This window comes from Rutidosis leptorrhynchoides, chromosome 11 (assembly GCF_046630445.1).
Source record: "Rutidosis leptorrhynchoides isolate AG116_Rl617_1_P2 chromosome 11, CSIRO_AGI_Rlap_v1, whole genome shotgun sequence".
Classification (NCBI taxonomy): domain Eukaryota; kingdom Viridiplantae; phylum Streptophyta; class Magnoliopsida; order Asterales; family Asteraceae; genus Rutidosis; species Rutidosis leptorrhynchoides.
In genome coordinates, this window is record NC_092343.1 from 12,215,092 (window position 1) to 12,237,966 (window position 22,875).

General features: G+C 31.7%; 1 protein-coding gene across 4 annotated transcripts; it reads left to right on the forward strand.

Annotated features, from left to right (window-relative positions):
- The first annotated feature begins 2,757 nt into the window (after positions 1–2,757).
- LOC139876956 (uncharacterized) lies at positions 2,758–13,597 on the forward strand. Of its 4 annotated transcripts, none has more exons than XM_071864356.1 (24): positions 2,758–2,947; positions 3,038–3,138; positions 4,559–4,769; positions 4,873–4,954; positions 5,541–5,811; positions 6,352–6,454; positions 6,545–6,681; positions 7,227–7,397; positions 8,305–8,510; positions 8,958–9,110; positions 9,192–9,280; positions 9,361–9,508; positions 9,641–9,696; positions 9,802–9,857; positions 10,014–10,177; positions 10,270–10,445; positions 10,553–10,607; positions 10,698–10,770; positions 10,867–10,968; positions 11,135–11,231; positions 11,728–11,844; positions 11,928–12,160; positions 12,984–13,124; positions 13,263–13,597. In XM_071864356.1, exons 1-24 carry the CDS (start codon positions 2,773–2,775, stop codon positions 13,443–13,445), a joined length of 3,300 nt encoding a protein of 1,099 aa, XP_071720457.1. In that variant the 5' UTR covers positions 2,758–2,772; the 3' UTR covers positions 13,446–13,597. The 4 variants fall into 4 exon arrangements, with proteins under 4 accessions (XP_071720457.1, XP_071720458.1, XP_071720459.1 ...); XM_071864357.1 differs by having other exon boundaries at positions 8,958–9,101; XM_071864358.1 differs by having other exon boundaries at positions 13,268–13,452.
- The last annotated feature ends 9,278 nt before the right edge of the window (positions 13,598–22,875 follow it).

Below are 22,875 nucleotides of genomic sequence, written 5' to 3' on the forward strand. Positions count from 1 at the left end.
TAAATGAAAGTTTGTTAATGTTAATATAAAGATTTACAATTGGGCGTCCCTATAAATTACCATATACACTCGATCGGACACGATGGGCGGGGTATTTATATGTACGAATAATCGTTCATTTAACCGGACACGGGAATGGATTAATAGCCACTAGACTAATTGAAACAGGGGTGAAATTACATTCAAGGGTAATTGGTGTAATTGTTAACAAAGTAGTAAAACCTTGGTTTACACGCAGTCGATAACCTGGTGTATTCATTAAACAAAGTATTAAAACCTTGTTACAATTCGAATCCCCAATTAGTTGGAATATTTATCTTCGGGTATAATAATAATTTGACAAGGACACTTGCAATTTATATTTATGACTGATGGACTGTTATGGACAAAAACCAGACGGACATATTGAATAATCCAGGACAAAGGACAATTAACCCAAGGGCATAAAACTAAAATCAACACGTCAAACATCATGATTACGGAAGTTTAAATAAGCATAATTCTTTTATTTCATATTTAATTTCCTTTATTTTATATTTAATTGCACTTCTAATTATCGCACTTTTATTTATTGTTATTTTATTTCATCGCACTTTTAATTATCGTACTTTTTAATTATCGCAATTTAATTTTATCGCATTTTTATTATTCGCAATTTCATTATCGTTATTTACTTTACTCTTTAATTTAAGTCTTGTATTTATTTTATATTTTACATTAGGTTTTAACTGCGACTTAAGTTTTAAAATCGACAAACCGGTCATTAAACGGTAAAAACCCCCCTTTATAATAATAATATTATCTTATATATATTTGTATTTTTATAAAAGTAAACTAATATAGCGTTGAGCTTTGTTTAAAGATTTCCCTGTGGAACGAACCGGACTTACTAAAAACTACACTACTGTACGATTAGGTACACTGCCTATAGTGTTGTAGCAAGGTTTAAGTATATCCATTCTATAAATAAATAAATATCTTGTGTAAAATTGTATCGTATTTAATAGTTTTTCCTGCTAAAATTTAATAGTATTTTATACCCCTCTGCTTTGACATCAATTATTATTACTAAAGTAGGTATTATGATAGAAAGTTCACTTATTATTATTAGGATTACAATTACAAATATGATTTCTAATGTTGTTATTAATATAATGTTATCATTTAAAAATGTAACTTTCTTATTTTAACTACTATTATAAGTATTATCATAATTAGGATTATCATTATTATCGCAAACTAGATTTATTATCATTAATATTAGTATTAGTATCCTTTTATAATTATTAATATTATATTATTATTATTATTATTATTATTATTATTATTATTATTATTATTATTATTATTATCATTTTTATCAAAATTTATAATATTAATAAAATTATCATGTAGATTGTTATTAGTAACAATATTACTATAACAAATAAGTGTTTCCTATATAAGAGTATATTTATTACACTACCATAACATTACATATAATTATATACATTAAGATTATTTATATAAATATTTACATATAACAAATTATTGATCTTTAATATAATATTAATCATATGTATATATATATATAACTATATAAATATTAACTATTTTAATTATATACACGAATTAGATATATATTTATATATAAAATATATAATATATAACATAAGTTATAACATATGAAATTGTTCAATTACGATTATATGTATTAATATATATACAAATGATATAGGTTCGTGAATCTGAGGCCAACCCTACTTTTGTTCGATGTCGTTATATGTATTTTTACTACAAAATACAGTATGGTGAGTTTCATTTGCTCCCTTTTTAATTGCTTTTGCAATATATTTTTGGGCTGAGAATACATGCGCTGCTTTTATAAATGTTTACGAGATAGACACAAGTACTTAAAATATATTCTACGTTGAGTTGTACCACCCTGCATATCTTCCCTAATAACTTGGTAACTACTATTTACATGTGGTATTGTAAACGTGAATCCTATTGATAGATCTATCGGGCCTGACAACCCCAACCGGACTGGACGACCAGTATTCAACGGTTGCACAGTACTTCGTTTCGGTGACTACTCTTGGTACAGTGTAGTGAGATTTCATAATAAAGGGAATATGGGACGTTGATTAAATGTTAAGTATGGTTACCAAGTGCTCAACCACTTAGAATATTTTTATTAAAACGTTTGTGTATATGAAATCTTGTGGTCTATTAAGATATTGAAATGATTGTTATGATAAACCTATGAACTCAACAACATTTTGGTTGACACTTTTAAGCATGTTAATTCTCAGGTATGAAAGAAATCTTCCGCTGTGCATTTGCTCATATTACATGGAGTCATTCATGGCATATTTAGGACATCACCTCGCAATGGGACCAAATGTTGATGACTTCATCCATGTGAATTAGGACGGGTCGCTACAAAAATCAAGCATCAAAGGAGAGCCTATGATTGGGGAATGATATCTGTGACTTTGAGTGCAGGGTGAGGACATGTTGAGCACGGATACCATTGTGAGTTGCCTAAGAGCAACTCAATTTTCCATTTTCACTCCACACAAGAAAAGAATATAAAAAATAAACATATTAGTTATCTACTAAAATTACTAATTCTAAAAGTTAGGGGGCTGTATCTATACTTATACAATAGTTAAAAGGCCTGTTTTGCCAATTTTCCAAAATTATTCTAGAACTGCTATGGTGTACTCATTTTTCCCTGAACGGAGTTCTTAATCACAAACACACTCTCAAAAAAATAATAATAATAAAATGGAAATCGAACAAAACAAAACCATATGGAATTCAAACGATACAGATTCGGATTCAATAGTTTCAGCCACAGTTGGCCGTGTAATGACAACACTGCTCACCGCTCGACCTACAAAGCTAATTGACTCAATTTCGCGCCTTCAATCATCCCCAAACCCTAATAATCAGCTCACTCGTAAGTTATTATAATCTATATACAGAATACTGAAGCTATAACTGTTACGTGTTTATGATTATGTGTGAATATGTATTTTATTTTGTGTAGTTTCATTAGCGAATTCGTTACGCATACTTCACAAGTTTGTTAGAGATGGAGCTGAAACTGAACAGTCAGTTGATGAGATTTTGATTCCTATCATTGAACATGTACGTGTAATCATTCTCACTTCTATTTTGTAAAGTATTCAACGGTCAATTTGAAGTATAAAAATGTAAAACCTAATTTAAGTATTCAACGGTCAATTGAAACTAGTAATTAATACCAGTAATAGTAAAGGACTAGTATCTATTCAATTGAATTAGGTTGTATGTATATATAGGTATCTGCTTGTTGTAGTTATGTGTATTGATATTACATAATTTTGCATAGAGTTCGACCTAAGGATTATGCCCGATGACTTTATTAAGTGAGAATGTATCTCAGTTTGAAGTGAAGGCTAAACAGCTTAGCATAAGTTGTACTTCTGTTGAGATTTAGGTTTTACTTAGTTTCGCATCAAACTTGAATGAGAATTTTACTGAAATGGACCGTCAACTCATTACTTTTATCTAAATAGTTGCAAATCTAGACAAACATTTCGCCGAACGTAAGTTATCTAACCGGAGAATCTTGTGAAAAGCAAAGGCCCAAGCAAAGTTTGATAAGTTTTCTACAAATTTCGTGATGTAAATGGTTAACGGTTGGGTTTGTTTTTTGTACATGTAGAAGTTGTTATGTACAGAGTACAAGTGTTTGTAAATAATATATCAAAAAGACATGTACAAGCTTTGATGCATAAAGTTCATTTGATGTATGTTTAATTGCTTTAGGAGAATTAATTGTTATATTTCGTGAGAAGAACAAACAATTTCTTCTAATTCGCCATGAAGCACAGTTTATGTTTTATTATTTTTCGCCTAATCACATTTAGGCAAAATGTTTGTAACACTTGGCGAAATACTGGGTCAGCGAAATCTTAGTCGACCGGCGATTATTTGGGACACGTGTCTCAGATCATTTGACTAAAATGTTTTTGGCTAGTACGGCGAATGGGTATTTGATTTTAGGCAAAATATATGACTAGAAATGATTTTTTTTGTGACGTCTAGATAGTGACAATGGGCACTTTGACAGTCCATCTCAGTAATTTTCTCAATTAGATATAAGCATTACATAGATTGACTATGTGAAGTACCGAAGTCAAATATATCTCAATATGAAGTAAAATCTAACTCAACTAAACATACTTGTATTATAACAGTCTTTGTTCATTTTAGGAATTACATTTTAGGTGGTTTATGTTTGTTGTAGTTTTAAATTAAGAAAAAAGCCTGTGTCTTGAAACCTATCCGCTTCAACTTACATACTATACAATAGCAACATCAAACCGAACTTGCAGATAATGAAAGAACATGTAAGGATCATTATGTTTAGAATAAGTTCGGTTGATGTTGCTATTAGATACATATATGATTTCCATGAAGGAACACTATATATGTGGAAATCATATAGTTTCAAATTCCACATATTTTATAGTTAGTGTGTTTAGATCATTTTGGAGGTTAATGTTGTTTGTGTTGTGTCTAGTCATTGAGAAGTAAGGATTTGAAATACAAGAACCAGGAGATGATTTTACTCAATTGGCTATTTCAAGATGAGGTTCTTTTTGAAGTGTTAGCAAAGAACTTTTGTGATATTTTACTGAGGAAGGAGGACCATCATGTTGCTTTGGGTTGGTGTATACTTGCACGCAGGCTCATAGATTTTGAAGTTACCATGAGTCAACTTTCAGTAACCGGTAATATCGCAAACCATTGCCTTTAAATCATATATTAATGTAATCTATGTCTGATGTAGATTAAAGTGCAAGTTTTTACATGCTATTTTTCTTTTTGTTGCAGGGTTAAAAGAAAGGTACTCTGGTTTCTTGCAGAAACTTTGCACATGCAGCGATCATCTACTGTCTTTAATAAAAAGTGGAAGGTATACACATACTTACTTCTGGTCCCACATTTAGGGGGATTTGTTACGCTTACTATGGAATACTGAATAAAATGATTTCTTGCAAAATGATTTAGTTATTATTATCCAATAACTGCATCGCAATCAGTGATATTGAACTCTATAATTATATATGATTGACAATAAACATTTTTTAATTGCATTCTGAAACTAAATGTTAATGACTTCTTGAGACTGCATTTGAAGATGCAAATTTCTTAAGTGGTGATCCCTTTTTCTTTTTTTTTATGTTGTAGCCAAATTCTATTCAAATATTTTGTTGCATCTTTTAGGATCAAACATTCAGGCCTAACTGGTTCGATAACTAGCATTTTCTCCGTGCCTAACTAGGTTTTCACTCACTAGGACCAATATGCAACTTTTGGGTTCTAACTTGCTTAAAGGAACCAGGCTTATTTGGTTCCAACTTGAACCTGCCTAGGCCAGTTTGTGCAACACAGTAACTATTGCCTGTTATTGCTTTGTATCATTGTGAATACTTACATCTGTCCTTTTTTTTCCTGTCTTTTTTTCTTTTTAGTGCAGTAGTTGATATTTTTCTTTGTAGTACTTTGCAGGGTGGGTTTGAGTTACCTACTCGTCTTTCGGTTGCTGCTGCCGATTGTATTATAGCTCTCAGTGTGGCGTTGACAAAAAAGGAGGCCGTTTCTGATAATTCAAAGAATATAAAAAAATCATCTATACCTCATGTTACTGATGGACCTAAAAAAGTGAAGCCAATAAGTTCAACTTCAGAATTCACAAGGGATATTGAAATGAGCTTGTTGCTTTGGAATCTTCTAGATCACCTCATTTTACTTGTGCAAAGACTCATTGCTGTATGCTCTCACACCTATTAATTATTTTGATTTCTTAGTTACTGAATTGTTGAAAGATTTGTTTTTTTCTTTAATTAAGAATTAAAAATTAAATAACAAAGGATGTGAACTTATCCTCTTTTGAAATACAGGATGCAAGAAAAATATTGTGTGATAAGAAGCGAGTGTTCCATTATATTCGTAACTTGTCTAACATTTAATTAATTATTATTAGTCTAGATGGAAGTAAGATTATATATGCTGGTGTGTGGATTTGCATTTTGAAACTGATTGTCTGCTTATTTTTATTAGTAATAATTACATTAATTGGTAGCTAATGATGGACACTCAAGTAATTGTTTGTCTAATTTCAAACATCAAATGCACAATTAAACACTATCTAACAGATACTCTTTAATCTTTGGTTCTGATTATATAAGTTCACATAATCACTTTTAGAACGAACATTTAAACACCTCCCAAGTATTCTGTTTTTTAATCTTTCATAGGATCTGTTCAGTGATTTACGATATCCTTATACTTGTTCTGTATCTGTCTTAGTGGAGCAGAAAAAGCCGGTCTTTGCATGCAAAAGGGCTGGAAAGAGTTTTAAAATGGTTGCGAGAGACTAAAAGACAGTATCATTCTTCTCAAGATCAGGCAGGTACTGTTTTTTTTATTGTTGTTGTTTCATTACATTAGTTTTTTGTACTGTCTTGCATGTATTATCCTGATCTCACTGGTTGTCAAACAGGTCAACAGAGGGTTAAAACTGGAATTTTGCTTCTCTCATCTTGTTGGAAACACTATGGAATTCTTATGCACTTGGAAAATCATCAACTTATTAAGCGTCACAAAGAATTATTAGACCAGTACTTGGCTGGTATTGAGGTTAGTTTTAACTGAAGTAGAGTTTAAGTTGTGTAGTTCTAAGTTTTATGTGACAGTTGATTATTGTAATATAGGTTTTCAACTAGGTTTTCAGAATGGGTGGTGATATTTCCACCATGATTTTGATAGATCCGCCACAACTATGCATTACTGAGTTGTACAGTACAACTCAATAATGCATAGTTGCGGTGGAGCTATCAAAAATCATGGTGGGAAGTATCATTGTGCTTTTAGAGTGAGAACTGGAGTTGGCAATCTGAGTGGCTTGGCCTGTGGTTGGGTCCTGGGGGATTAAAACTGGCATTTTTGGTATGGGTTGAAATGGGTTGGGTTAACCCGTTATGCTTTTTGTCCAAAACTTTTAATTTATGTCAGTAGTTAGTGTGTAAAATACGAATTACATATGTTCATAAGCTATATCATATTTCATGTTAAATTATATAAGGTTGGTTCTAAAAATTTAGGAGGATTTGTGCATAAAAATCACTTTATGCACCTTTCGACCCGTTGATGGAGTTTGTTTATTGACAACCGAGTTTATGCAGTATTATGCAGGGAACTCGGGCGATAACGTTGGTGATAAGGACAGTGAAACCGCAACCATAAATTTCTTCATGAGCTGTTTATTACTTATTTTGGGGCGTTTTACTTCAAAGCAATTTGATACTGCAATGATGGAACACAAGCTAGATATTACCCGTGTTGTGGCATCACAGGTAGGTATTCTAATAATAATCTAATTTAATTAAAGGTGTGAAAAGATAAAGGGTTGATTATATTTCGGGTCATAATGGGTGTGAACAGAAACGGGTCATCTTCACCCCATGACAAAATGGGCTGGGTTGACCTGAAAACCTTTCATTTTCGTTGTCTAAAGTGGTGTTAAAATAATAAGTGTGCTATTTATGAATGTAAAGGCAATATTGCACTATATATCTTTGAGTTAAACCATTTACATGTTATATGCTGGCTTTCGGTTCGAATTTATCGTCTTGTTTTTCATGGCAACTTCTGATCTGTTCGCTTCGTTTCGCCTATTTCACCCATCCTAAATATTTTTTATTATTTTACTACCCATTTAAACTTTTTGAGTTTAAACACAAGCCAAAATTATGCTTGTATATATACCTCACAAACATGTCAGGTTGGGTTACGGGTCAAAACGGTTTCTGGCTGAAATGGTTCATGGGTCAAACGTGTTATGTTTTTTGAACGTGTTAGGTTGGATCGGGTTCGATATCAGGTTGAAATGGGTCATGGGTCCAATGGGTCCAAATGGGTCATATACTTCTACATTTGTGATTACGTTTTATAATTTGTATAGGACCCAATAGGTTGCAGAGAAACCCACTAGACCTTTGTTTAAGTTTTAGCTTACATCACTATGCAGAAGTTTTCTCAAGACCCAATTCACCCAAAAGCTTGACCCAAATTTGAGAGTATGGGTTTAAATTGCCAGCATGTATATGATCATTTGTACCTGGTAAAACATCTAATATCAGCTCTAGCAGAAAACATATATTAAAACCAGCAAGTCGAAGTTGAAATAATATACTTTAATTTCTGTATGGCATCTTTTTTTTTATTGAAATGTATACTAATATATTGATAATTCTTCCAAAGCTTTGTTCAGCTGATGATGATGTCATCGATGGTGCTGTTTTAATTCTAAAAGCAACCATATTTGGATCAAACCATCTTGAATCTGGGCGTAGTTTAGCAGACTGTAAACAGATGAACTCGGTTTTACCTTTATTACTAAATCTTTTAGATGAACGCGACGGTGCAGCCCGAGCTGTCGTAAATTTGATTGCTGAATATTGTTCCATGTATGTAAGCTTAAAATATCCAATCTTTTAGTTATTGGGGGGCAATATCAACCCGTTTGTTTGGTAATGTGTCGTATATAAGAAACTTGATAAAGGAATATCAACCCGTTTGTTTAGAATGCCCTAACTTCATTTTCTGTAAATAAAATATTTCTTTGATTTTTACAAATTATCAGTGGGTTTTGTAAATCCTATATTTATATCAAAATGATCCAACTTATTTAATAAAATGATTTAGTAGGTTTTTACATGTTTGAGTACACTTCAGTCTACCTTCGAGCTCTTTGACATGTTCCCTTTATAGTTAAGTTCATTAACTTCAATTGTTTGACCCTATAGAGTTAAAATCATAACCAAAATACCCATTGAGGTCATTGGGTTGAGATTGCCACCTTTACCTCATGTATGGATATATTATTGTCCTGATTACAAGTAACTATTTTTCAGGAGTTTGGACACATATTGTCTTGAAGAAATTCTAAATCGTCTTGCTAGTGAAAATATTGCTCAAAAAAGGAACGCACTAGATGTCCTTTCACAAGTCATTAATATATCTTCAAATACAACATCTACACTATCACATTCGATTTGGTATGCAATGTATCATTGCGTTTTTTTAATTATATATTTTTGTTTTTTCTTCTCAATAGTTTTTGTTTTCTAAAATAATTCTCATTACAGGCTGGATATCACAAACCATTTGCTTGACCTTCTTAAAGACAAAGAAGATATAATTAGAGCACAATCAACCAAACTACTAACACTCATTGGTTAGTAATTTTCATTTATTTGTTTTTATATCATCATTGAAGTTTTACTATGCTTACTCTAGTTCCATTTTTTTTTTTAGATCCTTCGTTAGTATTGCCTGAATTAGTTGGACTAGTTTATTCGTCAGATGTAACATTACATTCACTTGCGACTACCATATTACTCAACTTGCTCACATATCACAATCAGAAACCTGAGGTTATATCCATGTTGTTAGATTGTTTAAGGTAAACTTTTAAATTTATGTCATTATTTATTTATGTCATAATAAACCAAAAGATAAAGATAATTATTCAGATTTAATTATTCTTATATTTGTGCTTACAAGTTTTTATTTTTCATTTCATCTTCCATCACAGTAATCTCAATGCCAGCTCAGATCATCAGAACACTGGATCAAACTACAGTTTGGAAGGTATGATGTAATTTATGATTACATATAATAAATTATTTTAAATATAATCATATTGGGAAATACAATACAAACATTAGATTTATTTGCATATAATGTATTTGGCAGGGTTAAAGGGGGATGCTGATCAAGTTCTCAAATTGATACCAGAATGGGCAAATTCTGTAAGTTTCTTTAAACTGCTTTCCACATTTTCATCTTTTATTGTTATTATTTTAATTTTGTTTTTACAGCTGAATGTTTATAGTGCTTGATAGTTACAGATACTGCACAATGTTCATTTAATCCCTATAAATTATTTTGTTTATGAATTATTTCAGGTCAAGAATTGGAAATTGTTGATCAGGCCATTGGTAGACAAGATGTTTTCTGAACCATCAAACCCGATTATTGTCAAGTTTTTAAGTTATATAAGTGATCATTTAGGAAGGGAAGCTGATATAGTGTTCCAACAAATTCTGTTACACGCAGAATCACAAGCAGAGTAAGTATATCACCTTGTATATTGTACCCTGAAAATTTTTTAAGTTAATTTGGTTGATTTTTTATATATATATAGTTTTTTGCTTGCTTCAGAATCGATGAAAGCTTTTTGAGTGAACTGAATATATCCAGTACAGAGAATGAAATAAAGTTGCGCCGTTCTCTATTTGTTCGCCTTTGCCCGTTACTTATTATAAGGCTTCTTCCATCAAGTGTTTTCAATAATCTAGAATCTTCTCTTGTTTATGGTGATCTTCTTAGTGTAAATAGTAAGCATTACTTTCTTCATTATTTTCCATTTGTGTTCTTTTGTTGTTTTCAATATGTGTGAAATGCTCTACTTTTGTGAATGTATATAATATAAAATGTTTTGCAGATCATATATACGAAATCAGTGATTCACGGTGTATTTCAGCTCTTCTTTTCAAAAGGTTCTGCTTTAAGTATAATTGTTATTGTTATCTTGATTTTGAACTTTAATTGAGAATCTTGATGTGATAATTGCCATTAAAATGTTGCAGGGCATTTAACAAACTTGAATTTGAAGATGTTAGAAAACTTTCAGCTGAGCTCTGTGGCCGACTTCATCCCAATGTATGTATTATGTTATAATATCATATAAAGATATAAAGATTTAACTTTAAAAAAAAATCAATTTACTATTTTTTGACAATGGCATATGTTGTACAGGTTCTGTTTCCAAGTGTTACATCTGAACTGGAATATGCTATAAGTGATCATGATATCTTGAAGATAAAAGCATGTCTCTTTTCATTTTGCACATCCCTAGCGGTACTATAACGTTTCGATTCACATTTTGTATATTTATGATGATTATATATGTTTTAGTTATATATATATATATATATATATATATATATATATATATATATATATATATATATATATATATATTGTGTATCTAATATTGAGGTTTGTTTATTTATGGGTAAAAAAGGTTAGAGGCATGGAGTGTGTTGGTCATTCAGGCATGTCCCGAGTCAGAGAAGCTATAGAGAATATTTTGTTATGGCCATCTGTTGATGGAGATGAAAGTAAGTTTTTCCTTTCGACCCATCTATTTTCGAGTGACAATTTTCGCCTACATCTGTTGATGGAGATGGACGTTGACCAACGTTGACCTTTATATATAAATATTTCAAAAATAGATAGTTTAAAAATAAATGATATACAAATAAATGGTATGGGATTTTCATTTACACTAGAACAAGGCCCGACAAAAAGTTGACTTTTACGACAATGACCCGACTTTCTACTACTTTGACCAGCCTTTTAGCGTTGACCGATTAATTAAACGTTTTTGGGCGAAACGGGACGGACTAGTCACCAAACTGCCGCATCGGCAACCATGATTATGATATCTATTGGGTTTTAGTGTATAGAGAAGAACCTGTATTAGAATGAAACAGGTCAACTAGGAAAAATGCCTAAAATCTTGTAAATTATTTATTAAATTCTTTTTAATATAAATTGAAGTAAGTAATTTTTTGTAATCATACCAAGTTACCAACTAACATTTACCTGTCTCAGTCTCAAAAGCACAACATGGATGTATTGATTGTCTCGCAATAACCGTATGCTCCGAGCTTCAAGACTCTGAACGGATTAACAATTTATCCACCAAGGGAAAAAACATCATTGGAAATGGTTTGCATTTTTAATGTTTTCCAACAGCTTTTACCAAATTTAAATCTTCCTACTTTTCACACAACGTTTATTTATGATGTCAGGAAATAGCGACACTTTTACATATCACGCATATGTGCTTGACCAATTAACCAGTGATGAGCAAAAAACAATTTCCTCTAATTGGAATCCACTTGAGCGTATGTCAAAAACGGAGTTGCTCTCGTTTAGACTATGCATGGCCAATGTTCTTATTAGTGCTTGTCAGAAGGTTTCTGATTCCGGCAAGAAACCATTCGTTTCGAAAATTCTTCCAAGACTTACTCGTTCTGCTGAGGTAAGTCAATGATTGTTATATTTTCTAAAGATGAAATTACATTAGGCGTCCCTGTGGTTTACCCCAAATTTCATGCTAGGTCCCTAAACTTTTTTTTTGTCTGTATTTTACACTCGTTTCACGAGGGGTCACTGTGGTTTACGGATACAACTTAACGAGTGTGAAGTACGGGACTACCCCACACGTTACTTACAGGGACCCCTTGCGAAAAGAGTGTAAAATACGAGGACCCCTCACGTAAAAAAATAAAAATTGGGACCCCACATGAAATCTGGGGTAAACCACATGGACGCCTCATGTAATTTTGTCTTTCCTAATTATCATGATTTTGGATTTTAACCAGTGTTGTAAACAATGGCCGAGACGGGCGTCGCAACGGTTTTACCATGCTACCGTTGCAACGGACCTAGAAGCGGTTAAAAAAAACTCGACGCTTAAAAACCGGTCAACAATGCCAAAAAAAGGGTCAACAACGGCCGAGATGGGGTCGAGACAGATGTTAACGAACGTTGACTTTTTAAATAATTTTCGAAATAAACATTCCAAATATATATATTTCAAATTAAAGGCAGACATCTATGTTTACTCTGAAATAGTTATGCTCTGAAATATTAAAGGCAAATATCTATGTTTACTCTGAAATATATATAAAAAGTCGACGTTGGTCAATATCTGTCTCGACCCAGATTTTTCTGTTGCGACATTTTAAGGGCCCAAACGTTTCGACCCCGTCTCGCGTCTTTTTCAACCTTGGTTTTAATGTGTAAAAGTTGGCAACGTTAGTCTCCATCTTACTAATCTGAATGCGTTGTGTTATTAACAGAACGCGAAGGAACCCGAGATTAGATCTGCATGTATGCAGGTTCTGTTTTCCACTGTCTACCATTTGAAGTCTGTTGTCCTTCCATACTCTTCCGATCTTCTACAAGCCTCACTCAAATCTCTAAAGCGTGGATCCGAAATGGTAATTTCATCCTAACAAGTTCATTTTTTTTTTTTTTTGAAAAAAGTTCATGTTGACTTTTAAGTTTGACTTTTAAGTTTGACTTTTAAGTTTCAAAAGTTTGTACCAGAAGTCTATAATCATGTATTTGTTGATCAGGAAAGGATAGGTGGTGCCAAGCTACTGGCATCGTTGATGGCAAGTGAGGAAGTGATTGTACAAAGTATTTCAGAGGGACTGTTAGAAGCGAGAACCGTACTTTTAAGTATTTCGCAAACAGATTCTTCATCGAGTGTTAGACAACTATGCTCACAGTTGCTTGCATGTATTACTCCATCCTAAGATTTCTTTGACCAATCTGTTGAAGATGTGGTTTTCATGTAAATATAGTGTATGTTGAAGATGTGGTTTTCATGCAAGTATAGTGCAGAATATGTGGTTTTCATGTGATGATTCCTCAGATTTTGGTGTTCAATTTAGTGTTTTTCGGGAACTTTAAAGGTAACTGAAAATCCGAAGTCCATTTTGAGACTGAAAGGACATGTCAACATGAAACGCCAATAACAATATTGACCAATTACAATAAATACCAACAATGAAGGAATGACAATGAGTTCAACAATTAACGACCAAAAACAATTACAATGGAAGTCGATATTACAACAGGTCAATAACGTATTGAGTTCAATAAGAATTACCAATCCAAAACGCTTAATTTACATATTAAATAATATGATTAAAATGGCATATGGATGCAGTTGACCTAAATCAATGGTATAAGATTTAAGTACGCCTACGAAAAAAATCAAAAATTCGTGAAAGAGCGTCCTTTCGTAAATTGCAACTTTACAGGGAGGCGGTTTATGTTCTGGTTCAGAAGGGCTAGGAGCTGAAATAATCCCTTAAGGAATGATGGAAATGAATCAATTGAGTAAATTTTGCATCAGTAATGACGGAACACATTTTCTACCGTTTTATCGCTAGTGATAAATGATGAAGAAAGTGTAGCAGAAGTAACAAACTCGAATTGTAAAAATTAACAAACTCGATTTTCTACCGTTTTATCACTTGTTTGAATTGTAAAAATTAACAAACTCGATTGGAAATTTCATCGCATGTTTGATTTCTACCATTTTATTACACGTTTGATTTGAATCGTAAAATTTAACAAACTCAATTGAGAAAAGAATCAGAAAGAGCAAACTGACCTTGGATAATTTTGAAAACTAGGGGAGGATGATGAAGATTACTGGAAGCGTAACAGGCGGTGATAATGGCAAAGATTGATTTTGATAATTATTAAGCAAAGAAAGCGTAAATGAAATAAAGGTGCAAAGGGCCCTATTTATAAGGAAAAAGGAAGATAAATTGATGATGCGTTAAAAATTTAATGGCTACATAGCGCGTGGTGTTTACAAAAACTAGTCGTTATATGCGTTCGATAAGACGTTCCTACTAAATCAACCGACTGCAGAAATCATCATTTGGTTCAACTTCCGATGTAATTATCAACCGTTTAAAGTAAATCGGATATTTATTCCATTTTAGAGTTCATTGTGATTACATTTTTAAATATAAAAGTATATTCCGCTGAACTGAGGGACTTGGTCATATGCGCAGTGGCACATATGAATTGCGCTAAATTAAAAAGATTGTGCAACATTATATCTTAGCGCATTGTATTGCGCAATAATGATATGATTGCACATAATCCGCAATGATTGATGATTTCTTGCACAATTCGTAGTTGTCCAGAAGCCTATAAATAGAGGACTCAAGCTCTCATTTGAGGGTTATGAAGAGTATATCGTTATCATTTCATGTCAAGTCAATCTAAGATAATTTCATATTTGATTTAAGGTAAATGCAAGGTTGAGATTGATGATTATAAACGAAATTAAGAATCAAAAACGATCTTAAGGTCCCTCAAACACTGAAACAACCACCATCACATGGCACATTATGTTCTGTCTGTGGGCCCAAATTTTGTTCTATGAAGATTACTGAAGATGTGAAGGAATATGGAAGAACATGGGTTTGGAAGTGTTGAAGATGCGGTCAAACAAGGGATGAATGCTATGAGTGCCGAGTTTCAGGCGAATAAGAAGACCGTTAGTGGTGAAAACACGGTGAGTCTGGTGGTGAGATATACTTTCTCGAATCATACAACAACACTAAGAAAATATAATAAAGTTAGTACCATATCTATAGTTTCTATTATATTGCTAAAATGATGATGTCATTATTAGGCTAATTCTTTTGTTAAGAAAAAATCTAAAAGAAAAAGAAAAAAATCTAAGTACGGTGGATGATGTCATTAATCTAAATAATTTTTAATTAAAATTAAATCTTATTAATTAATTATTATTATTAAATCTTATTAATAATTATTTTAATTATTAAAATTAGATAATTTTAAATTATTTTAATTAATTATTTATAAAAGTTAGGCAGAAGGAAACCAATTCTACATTTATATTTTAATTTACACTCTTCAAATAAAATGACAACCAATATTATCTCTTATGATTGGATGTGGATTGTTAAATATGCATTTTAGGTGTTTGATGAAATGTTTAGCTGATGAGTTACTTAGTCGGACTATGTGGTTCCACGGGTCATTAAACTAAATAACTTTAACATTTACGTTCACTTAATACCTATCATCAAACTGTTTCGTTTAAACAAACCCGTGATTTCACGGGTCATTTCACTAGTATTTATTTATTTGTTTAATGCTTAATGTCGCAATTTTGATTTATTGAATTATTTATGAATGGGCTAACTCGGGGGGTATAAGGGTGATCCTAGTAAGGACTCAGTGGGATTAAGTGTCACCACTACTTTGAATTTTTTTTTTACAAATTACTACTAAAATTGTATAGAACACGTTAAATTTAGTGATATGATACCCATATGGTTTGAAAATTTATAATTTCACAAAATATCACTCAAGTTCTATGATTTATATTTTTTAACTTATAGTGTATAATTATTATAAAAATAATTATTATAGTCATAATTATAACTAATAATTAATTAATTAATCAATCATTATTTTAATATTATTAATTATTAACAGTATTATTCTTACTATGACATTTTATTATGTTAAGTTAATATCAATATGTTAATAATAATTGTGTTTATCTTAATATAAACAATAGGTTGTCAAAGAGGCGAAGATTAATCATGTACGAAGTAGTTTTACATTCAATCAAGGTTGTAAAAACACGCTATTCGAGAATTGTTTGGTCGAGACCTTTGAAGGATTTTAATTTGCAATTCATTGATTAATCAGAGATTAATCGGATATTGATCAACAATTGACTTTTAAATAAATATATTAAAAATAAATAATATAATATTTTTAAATATCATTAATATAAATCTTTCAAAAATGAATAATTAGTTAAATTGGTACATTAGATAGAAATTTAGAAATTATTGGTATATATATATATATATATATATATATATATATATATATATATATATATATATATATATATATATATATTATTTATATATATTTATATTTATTAAAAGAGGTGAAAGTTTGTACTTTTTGAGAGATGGATGTGGACGGTGAGATTAAAAGTAATGTGGCTGGTGGAGATCCGTCAGATTGGTTATTCGTGTACTTAGTTATTGTGTTTTTTATTGGTTAGTTTATTAACAATGTCAGACACGTGAGTAGTACACCAAGGAATCACTTAACCCTCTTTACACTTCAACTCTTTTCAGTTGTTTTGTTTCAGACTCCAGATTCCTTTTTACTAACTCAAATCCTAAATAAACTTTTGCATCATCTCAAAAAACAAACACATTCTCAACTTCTTCATCCTCTTCAAATTAGCCGCCGACAGCCACAGATCACCCTAAGCCACCGCTTTCAAACACCATATCTTCCCAAGGTCGTTTTGTTGCTCCCGGTTTCCCTCGTTTTCCCACCACCAATGGCCGTATTTTTTCCGATGGTTATTTCGGTAGCTTCCGGCGATTCGGTTGTGGTGATCCAATCCTTGAAACCTTATCTGCTAATACTTCGTGAATGCCAGTCCAATTTTTTAGTTTTTTCGTAAGTTAATTCTGTTGAAATAGTTTGGATCTGAATCTGTTTTAGCTATATATGCATGTTTTTTTCCTAGGCGATTATTTTTACAGTCTTAGTATCGATCAAATTTATTTTTTTTATGTATCAAACATCGATTATTATTTGCTAGATTTATTACTTGAAAGTGTTTTTTATATGATTCACTGCTTAGATATTGTTAACTAATTGTAAATTTTGTCGTTTGCTGATGAATTTTGCTAAATTAGTTTGATTCATGCATGTATTATGACGATTTTTAAAAAAATTACCTCATATCTATTATGTTGAGGTATAAATATGCATGTATTTGGAATAACATTTTGCTCAGTATTGATTTCGTTTATGCTTATATGAGCTTTTTAATCAAGAATATTGATTCGAGCAAGCTGATTATGTACATTTTGGAAGAAATTGATTTGCTCATGTAGTAGCCATATTTTAGATCTTTTAACTAAATTATATAAAATATTTCGATATTTATTGAACATGAATCCTTTCTAGAAGTTTGAAATAGTAACTCGGTTCCAATTTTGTCAGCTTTTTATAACCATTAGATCATTTAATCCACTGTTGCAAAACACCCCATCTCGAGCCGTTGTAACGCCCGTTGGGACGGTTTGGTGACTAGCCCGTACCGTCTCGAAGAAAACCGTCTAATATGATAGTCAACGGTCTAAATTCGGGTTAAAGTTGAAAAAATCGGGTCAAATTCGGTCGAAATTCAGAAAAGCCAGAAAGTCAGTAAAATCGGTCAAATTTGTCGTATTTTAGTTTAAATTTATTGTATTAAATTAACGGTGACGGCGATTATGAGTACAAATTAATCAATTAAAGTTTTTGGCTTTAAAATATGTATACATTTATATACTTATATACTTAAAAGTCAATTTTAGTCAACGTCCGTCTCGACCCCCGTCTCGACCCCCGTCTCGACCCCCGTCTCGACCTCGTCTCGAACGTCTCGACCCTTTTAAGTTCTAACAATCTCGACCCCGTCTCACGTCTTTTGCAACCTTGATTTAATTTAACAGTTCCTATAAAACCTTAATCTCATATTTTCTTTTACTTTCACTTACTTATGCTTATACTTACACCCCACAGTTCCCCTTTGTTCATTTTTCACTATATACATATTTTGTTGTTAGATGATTTTTTTAACAGTCTTGGTAATCGTTTAACAGTCTTCATATTTAACATTGAATGTGAATTAAGGGACCTGTGTCGCAACAATTGGTATCAAGAGTTAAGGGACAACTTCAACTAGGGTCATGTTGTTCTTGTGTTAATTGGTTTGTTTGGATAATACTTGATATACTATTTAATATGTTAGTATTACCGTAGTTTATAATTAATTGAATTCTAAGATGGAATTGGTAGTTAGTATATTTGACCGAAATGTTAGGAGAATATGAAATGTCTCTGATATCAATTGTTGGAACACATGTCCTCAAATAATATGGATTAATAAGGCAAAGGGAGAAATAATAATCGACATTTAAATGATTAAAAAAAGGAATAAAACTTCATGCCATATTTTATTAATAAGAAACCAACCACACACACATATATATATATATATATATATATATATATATAGTCTACATCACGAACTAAATGCCTATAAGTCTAAAATAAACTATAATTCATCACCGCAAGACTCGGTACACACGGCACACCCACTATCCACTCTCCATGCGTCCACTCTACATGTGCATATACTTACTCCTTAAATTAATTAAACAATCATCGACAGCCTCTTAATTATTAAACTAACTATTAATAATTTAAACATAACAATTAACATAATATTAATAACTTACTAAAATCAAAGTTGTAGAACCGATTAATCCAACATAAACATCACGCTTAAACCATTTTCCAGTAGTGCCCAACACAAAGCAAATTATTGTTCATAGCATGCACGAAATAAACATTAGTAATAGTGTGACACATTGCATTTACCAATTGTTATATCGAGCCTTATCCATTTACATCCATACGTGTATTGTTATCAAGTTTTACAGAATGAGTAAACGATTAAAGTTTTACAGAATGAGTAAATGATGAACCAAAACTACATTGTGATTTTACTAAACTATCAATTACTACAGTTAATAACCTGGTTACATGTGTTTACTAAAAATATCATATTTGGTAACTTTACTAACTAGTAAACACATAGTATTAAATATTTGGTGTAGCTCTACGCGTTTCTCCTGACACAATTCAAGATCAAACTCTTTGACCTATTTATTATTATGAAATAAACATAATTCATCATTTCACCAGGTTAGTTTTAACTCAAATCCATATCCTTCATCTAAGAAGCTTTCAAGTCCATCTATTTTCTTTGTTCATCTAAGTAACTTTCAACTCTTTCATATCACCATGAAAAGAAACATGGACTACAACACACAGAGACTAAACGATATCAGTTTGGAAGACAACATCATGGTTGTTTACCCTCGAGGTGTTTGCCACATAGTAAATACGAAGACAGGTAAATGCTTGTTTTCAGAAAAGACAACTCACATCAAGGTTAAAAATGAATATGAATCAAACCATCTTAGAAAACCTTACATGGACATAACATGTAGGGGTTCTTCAAAAACTCTCCACTATCTCTCGGATGAAAAAGAGAATGAGGTACATAAAAAAACTCTTTGTTTTGAGTGTTGTAGGTTGTAGTGTAGTATAATTTTGATATTTAGAGTCTTCTAAGTTTGGTGTATAGTTAGTTCCAGTTTTGATGTTGGGTGTGTATGTATAATCCTTTTCTTGGCTCATGCTTGTAATTTTTATTTTGGTATTAATAAAAGTTATATTGCCTCATAAATAAATAAAAACCATTTAACAATTTTTCCAGGTGGTTCGAAGCCATCATGTTCATGTTCAAAAATTAATTGAAAAAGAAACTAGGCAACAACAATATTATTACTGTAGAGGAATTGGGAAAAATAATTCATTTGAAATAACAAAAGACTATTATACGCTTTTGTAATATAATTTTTTGCCAAAACCGTATCTATCCCAACTCTCTTTATTGTACCCGTATGGTCAATTTTTTTTTATGAAAAACGTATACCCGCATGTGGGAGTTACGGGATGGTAAAAAAAAGGGGGTACAACAATTGGGAGATGAGTGATGCTGTGAATTCTGCAATAACCTGCAGTATGTCAGGAGAGAGAAATTTATTAGGGGTACCACATTTATAGTGTAAATCTATGCTTGATAATTTTATAGTGTAAATGGGAATCTGTAAATGGTTGATGGTTCTATGAGTTTAAGTAGGATTGAAAATTGAAAATATTCATTTTTTTGGTCACATGCATGCAAACAGAAATATAGAGCAAACAGAAATAAAGAGCAAACAGAAATAATTCATGTAGACTATAGTATAGCTGACGTGTGAGTCCCGTTTGTGGTGAATGCAGTACGTCCACAAGGGGGTTCCGGGTTTCCCATATGCGGTACCCCCTCCTTTACTCCATTCTGTGACTTTAAACATGTGGTACCCGTTCACATCATGTCCCACGCAGCTTTTAAAGCTTTTTGCAGGTTTTTTTCAGCATCCCCCATCTCCCACTTGCGGCACCCCCATTTTTTTAATCATCCCGCAACTCCCACATGCGGGTATACGTGTTTCATAAAAAACTAGTTTGACCATACGGGTACAATAAAGAGATTTGTGATAGATACGGTTTTGGTAAAAAATTCTTTGTAATACGATAGTTAGGATTTTTAAATAACTTATTCTAAGGGGGAGTTCATTTAAAATATAAAATCAGGCTAATTTCGAGTACACGTCTTTACATTGTGATTTTTACTAAACTATGAATTACTATATAGAGTAAATTTGTTACTTGTGTTTACTAAGAGAACCATATTTAATAAATGGTTACTATTGTAATATTATATTCTATTTGATGTGAGTTGTTAATAAGAAACTAGATCACAACTCTATAACATAGTCCACACACCGCCTTACAATGTTATGCTTATAAACTTACACACTCAAACACCAAAACATGTTTTAATCCCTAAACCACTCTCCCCAATCCCATATGATTTAACATATCACAAAACCAATCCATTTTCTTAAGTGAGTGATCAGTCGAGTGTGAGCAAAAAAAAAATAACAAGAAACACACATAAGTGCTCATAATATTTAACAACTCTTTACCCATAACCGAGTTCACAATATCTCCACCAATACCGTCACCCTCACCACCATGATTTACATTATATTCTTTTATGTTTTACTTATCAGTTACTTAGTTTTGATTAGGTTAGGAAATTTGTGGGCTTTGCCAAGACATTGTGACAAAATTATTGACAAAATGATACTTGTTCTTGAACTATTTTTTGTATTTATATGTATTATCTTATATATGTATATATATATATATATATATATATATATATATATATATATATATATATATATATATATATATATATGTATTAATCTTTATTTCCAATACAAATTATAGTACTACATATGGTATCAGAGCTATATTTGGTATCAGAGCAAGAATTATATTTTTAACTTGCTACATTACCGACAATAGACACATATTTATTTTGGCTCTACATTTCTCCTTCTGACAAAAGCAAAAAACTAAAAACTCTGACATATTTAATAAAGAGTAAATAAAAGTTTTAGTTTCTTAATCATTTAACCAAACTACAGAAAGTAGTTTTAAATCTTCTCATCTTTATAGCTTTAACCTTACAAATAATCGCCTTAAATGAGAAATTCGGATTGATTAATGAAAGCGTTCAATTTTTTTTCTTTTTTTCTTTTTTTTTTAGTTTTTTACAGTTGTCACTATTTCATTTACGCATTTTCTCTTACTCATATGCCCTAGTGCTGGGTCGGTATCAAAAAACTTTCCACAAATTAAACATTGATGATCGCGACTCTTTTTTTATTTGCTTGCTTAGGTGTATGGGACCCCTTTTTTATTTGCTTCCCTGCAAGTATGGTCCCGCTTGTAGCCCCCAAGTGCAGGGTCGTTGAGAAAACAACGTCCACAAATGTTGCATTTGTGACCCCCGATTGCTACATTACGAGACTCATGATGTACATGAACAATTTTCCTAGTTTTACAAACAATTAACAAATGGTATCACATTCCAATTCAGTAATCTTCCCATTACCCATTCACACACCTTCACGACCTCTATAAAACAGAAAATATGAGAGTAGAATAAAAACCACCAACTAGAGTAGAATAAAAACCACCAACTATGTCATCACATCCCATGTCTAAGTTGATGTTTGTTGACATAATTCTTTAACCTTGTGTTGCACGATTAAAAATATTGTTCTAGGTAATCATAAATAATAAAAAGAGCGGGTAACGTTTAAAGTCACTGCAATAAGATGAACAAACAAAAATATTGAAAGATGTTAGTATCCGCATGTGTTAAATCTTTACTCATATTATTTGTCTATATCTCCATTTACGATCAATTCTTTTCTCTTTTCATAAGTTTGTATCTACGTATACGATCAATTTGTCAAATGATATATGAATGCAACCAAGGATCACATTTTCTGTAGCTCTTTTTGGCTGCATATGAGTGCAAAATAGAAAGGAGCGAAAGTAGTGTGATTAGTACATATGTCAAGTTAGATGAGTGTTTCTAGCATGCATAATTAATATCAC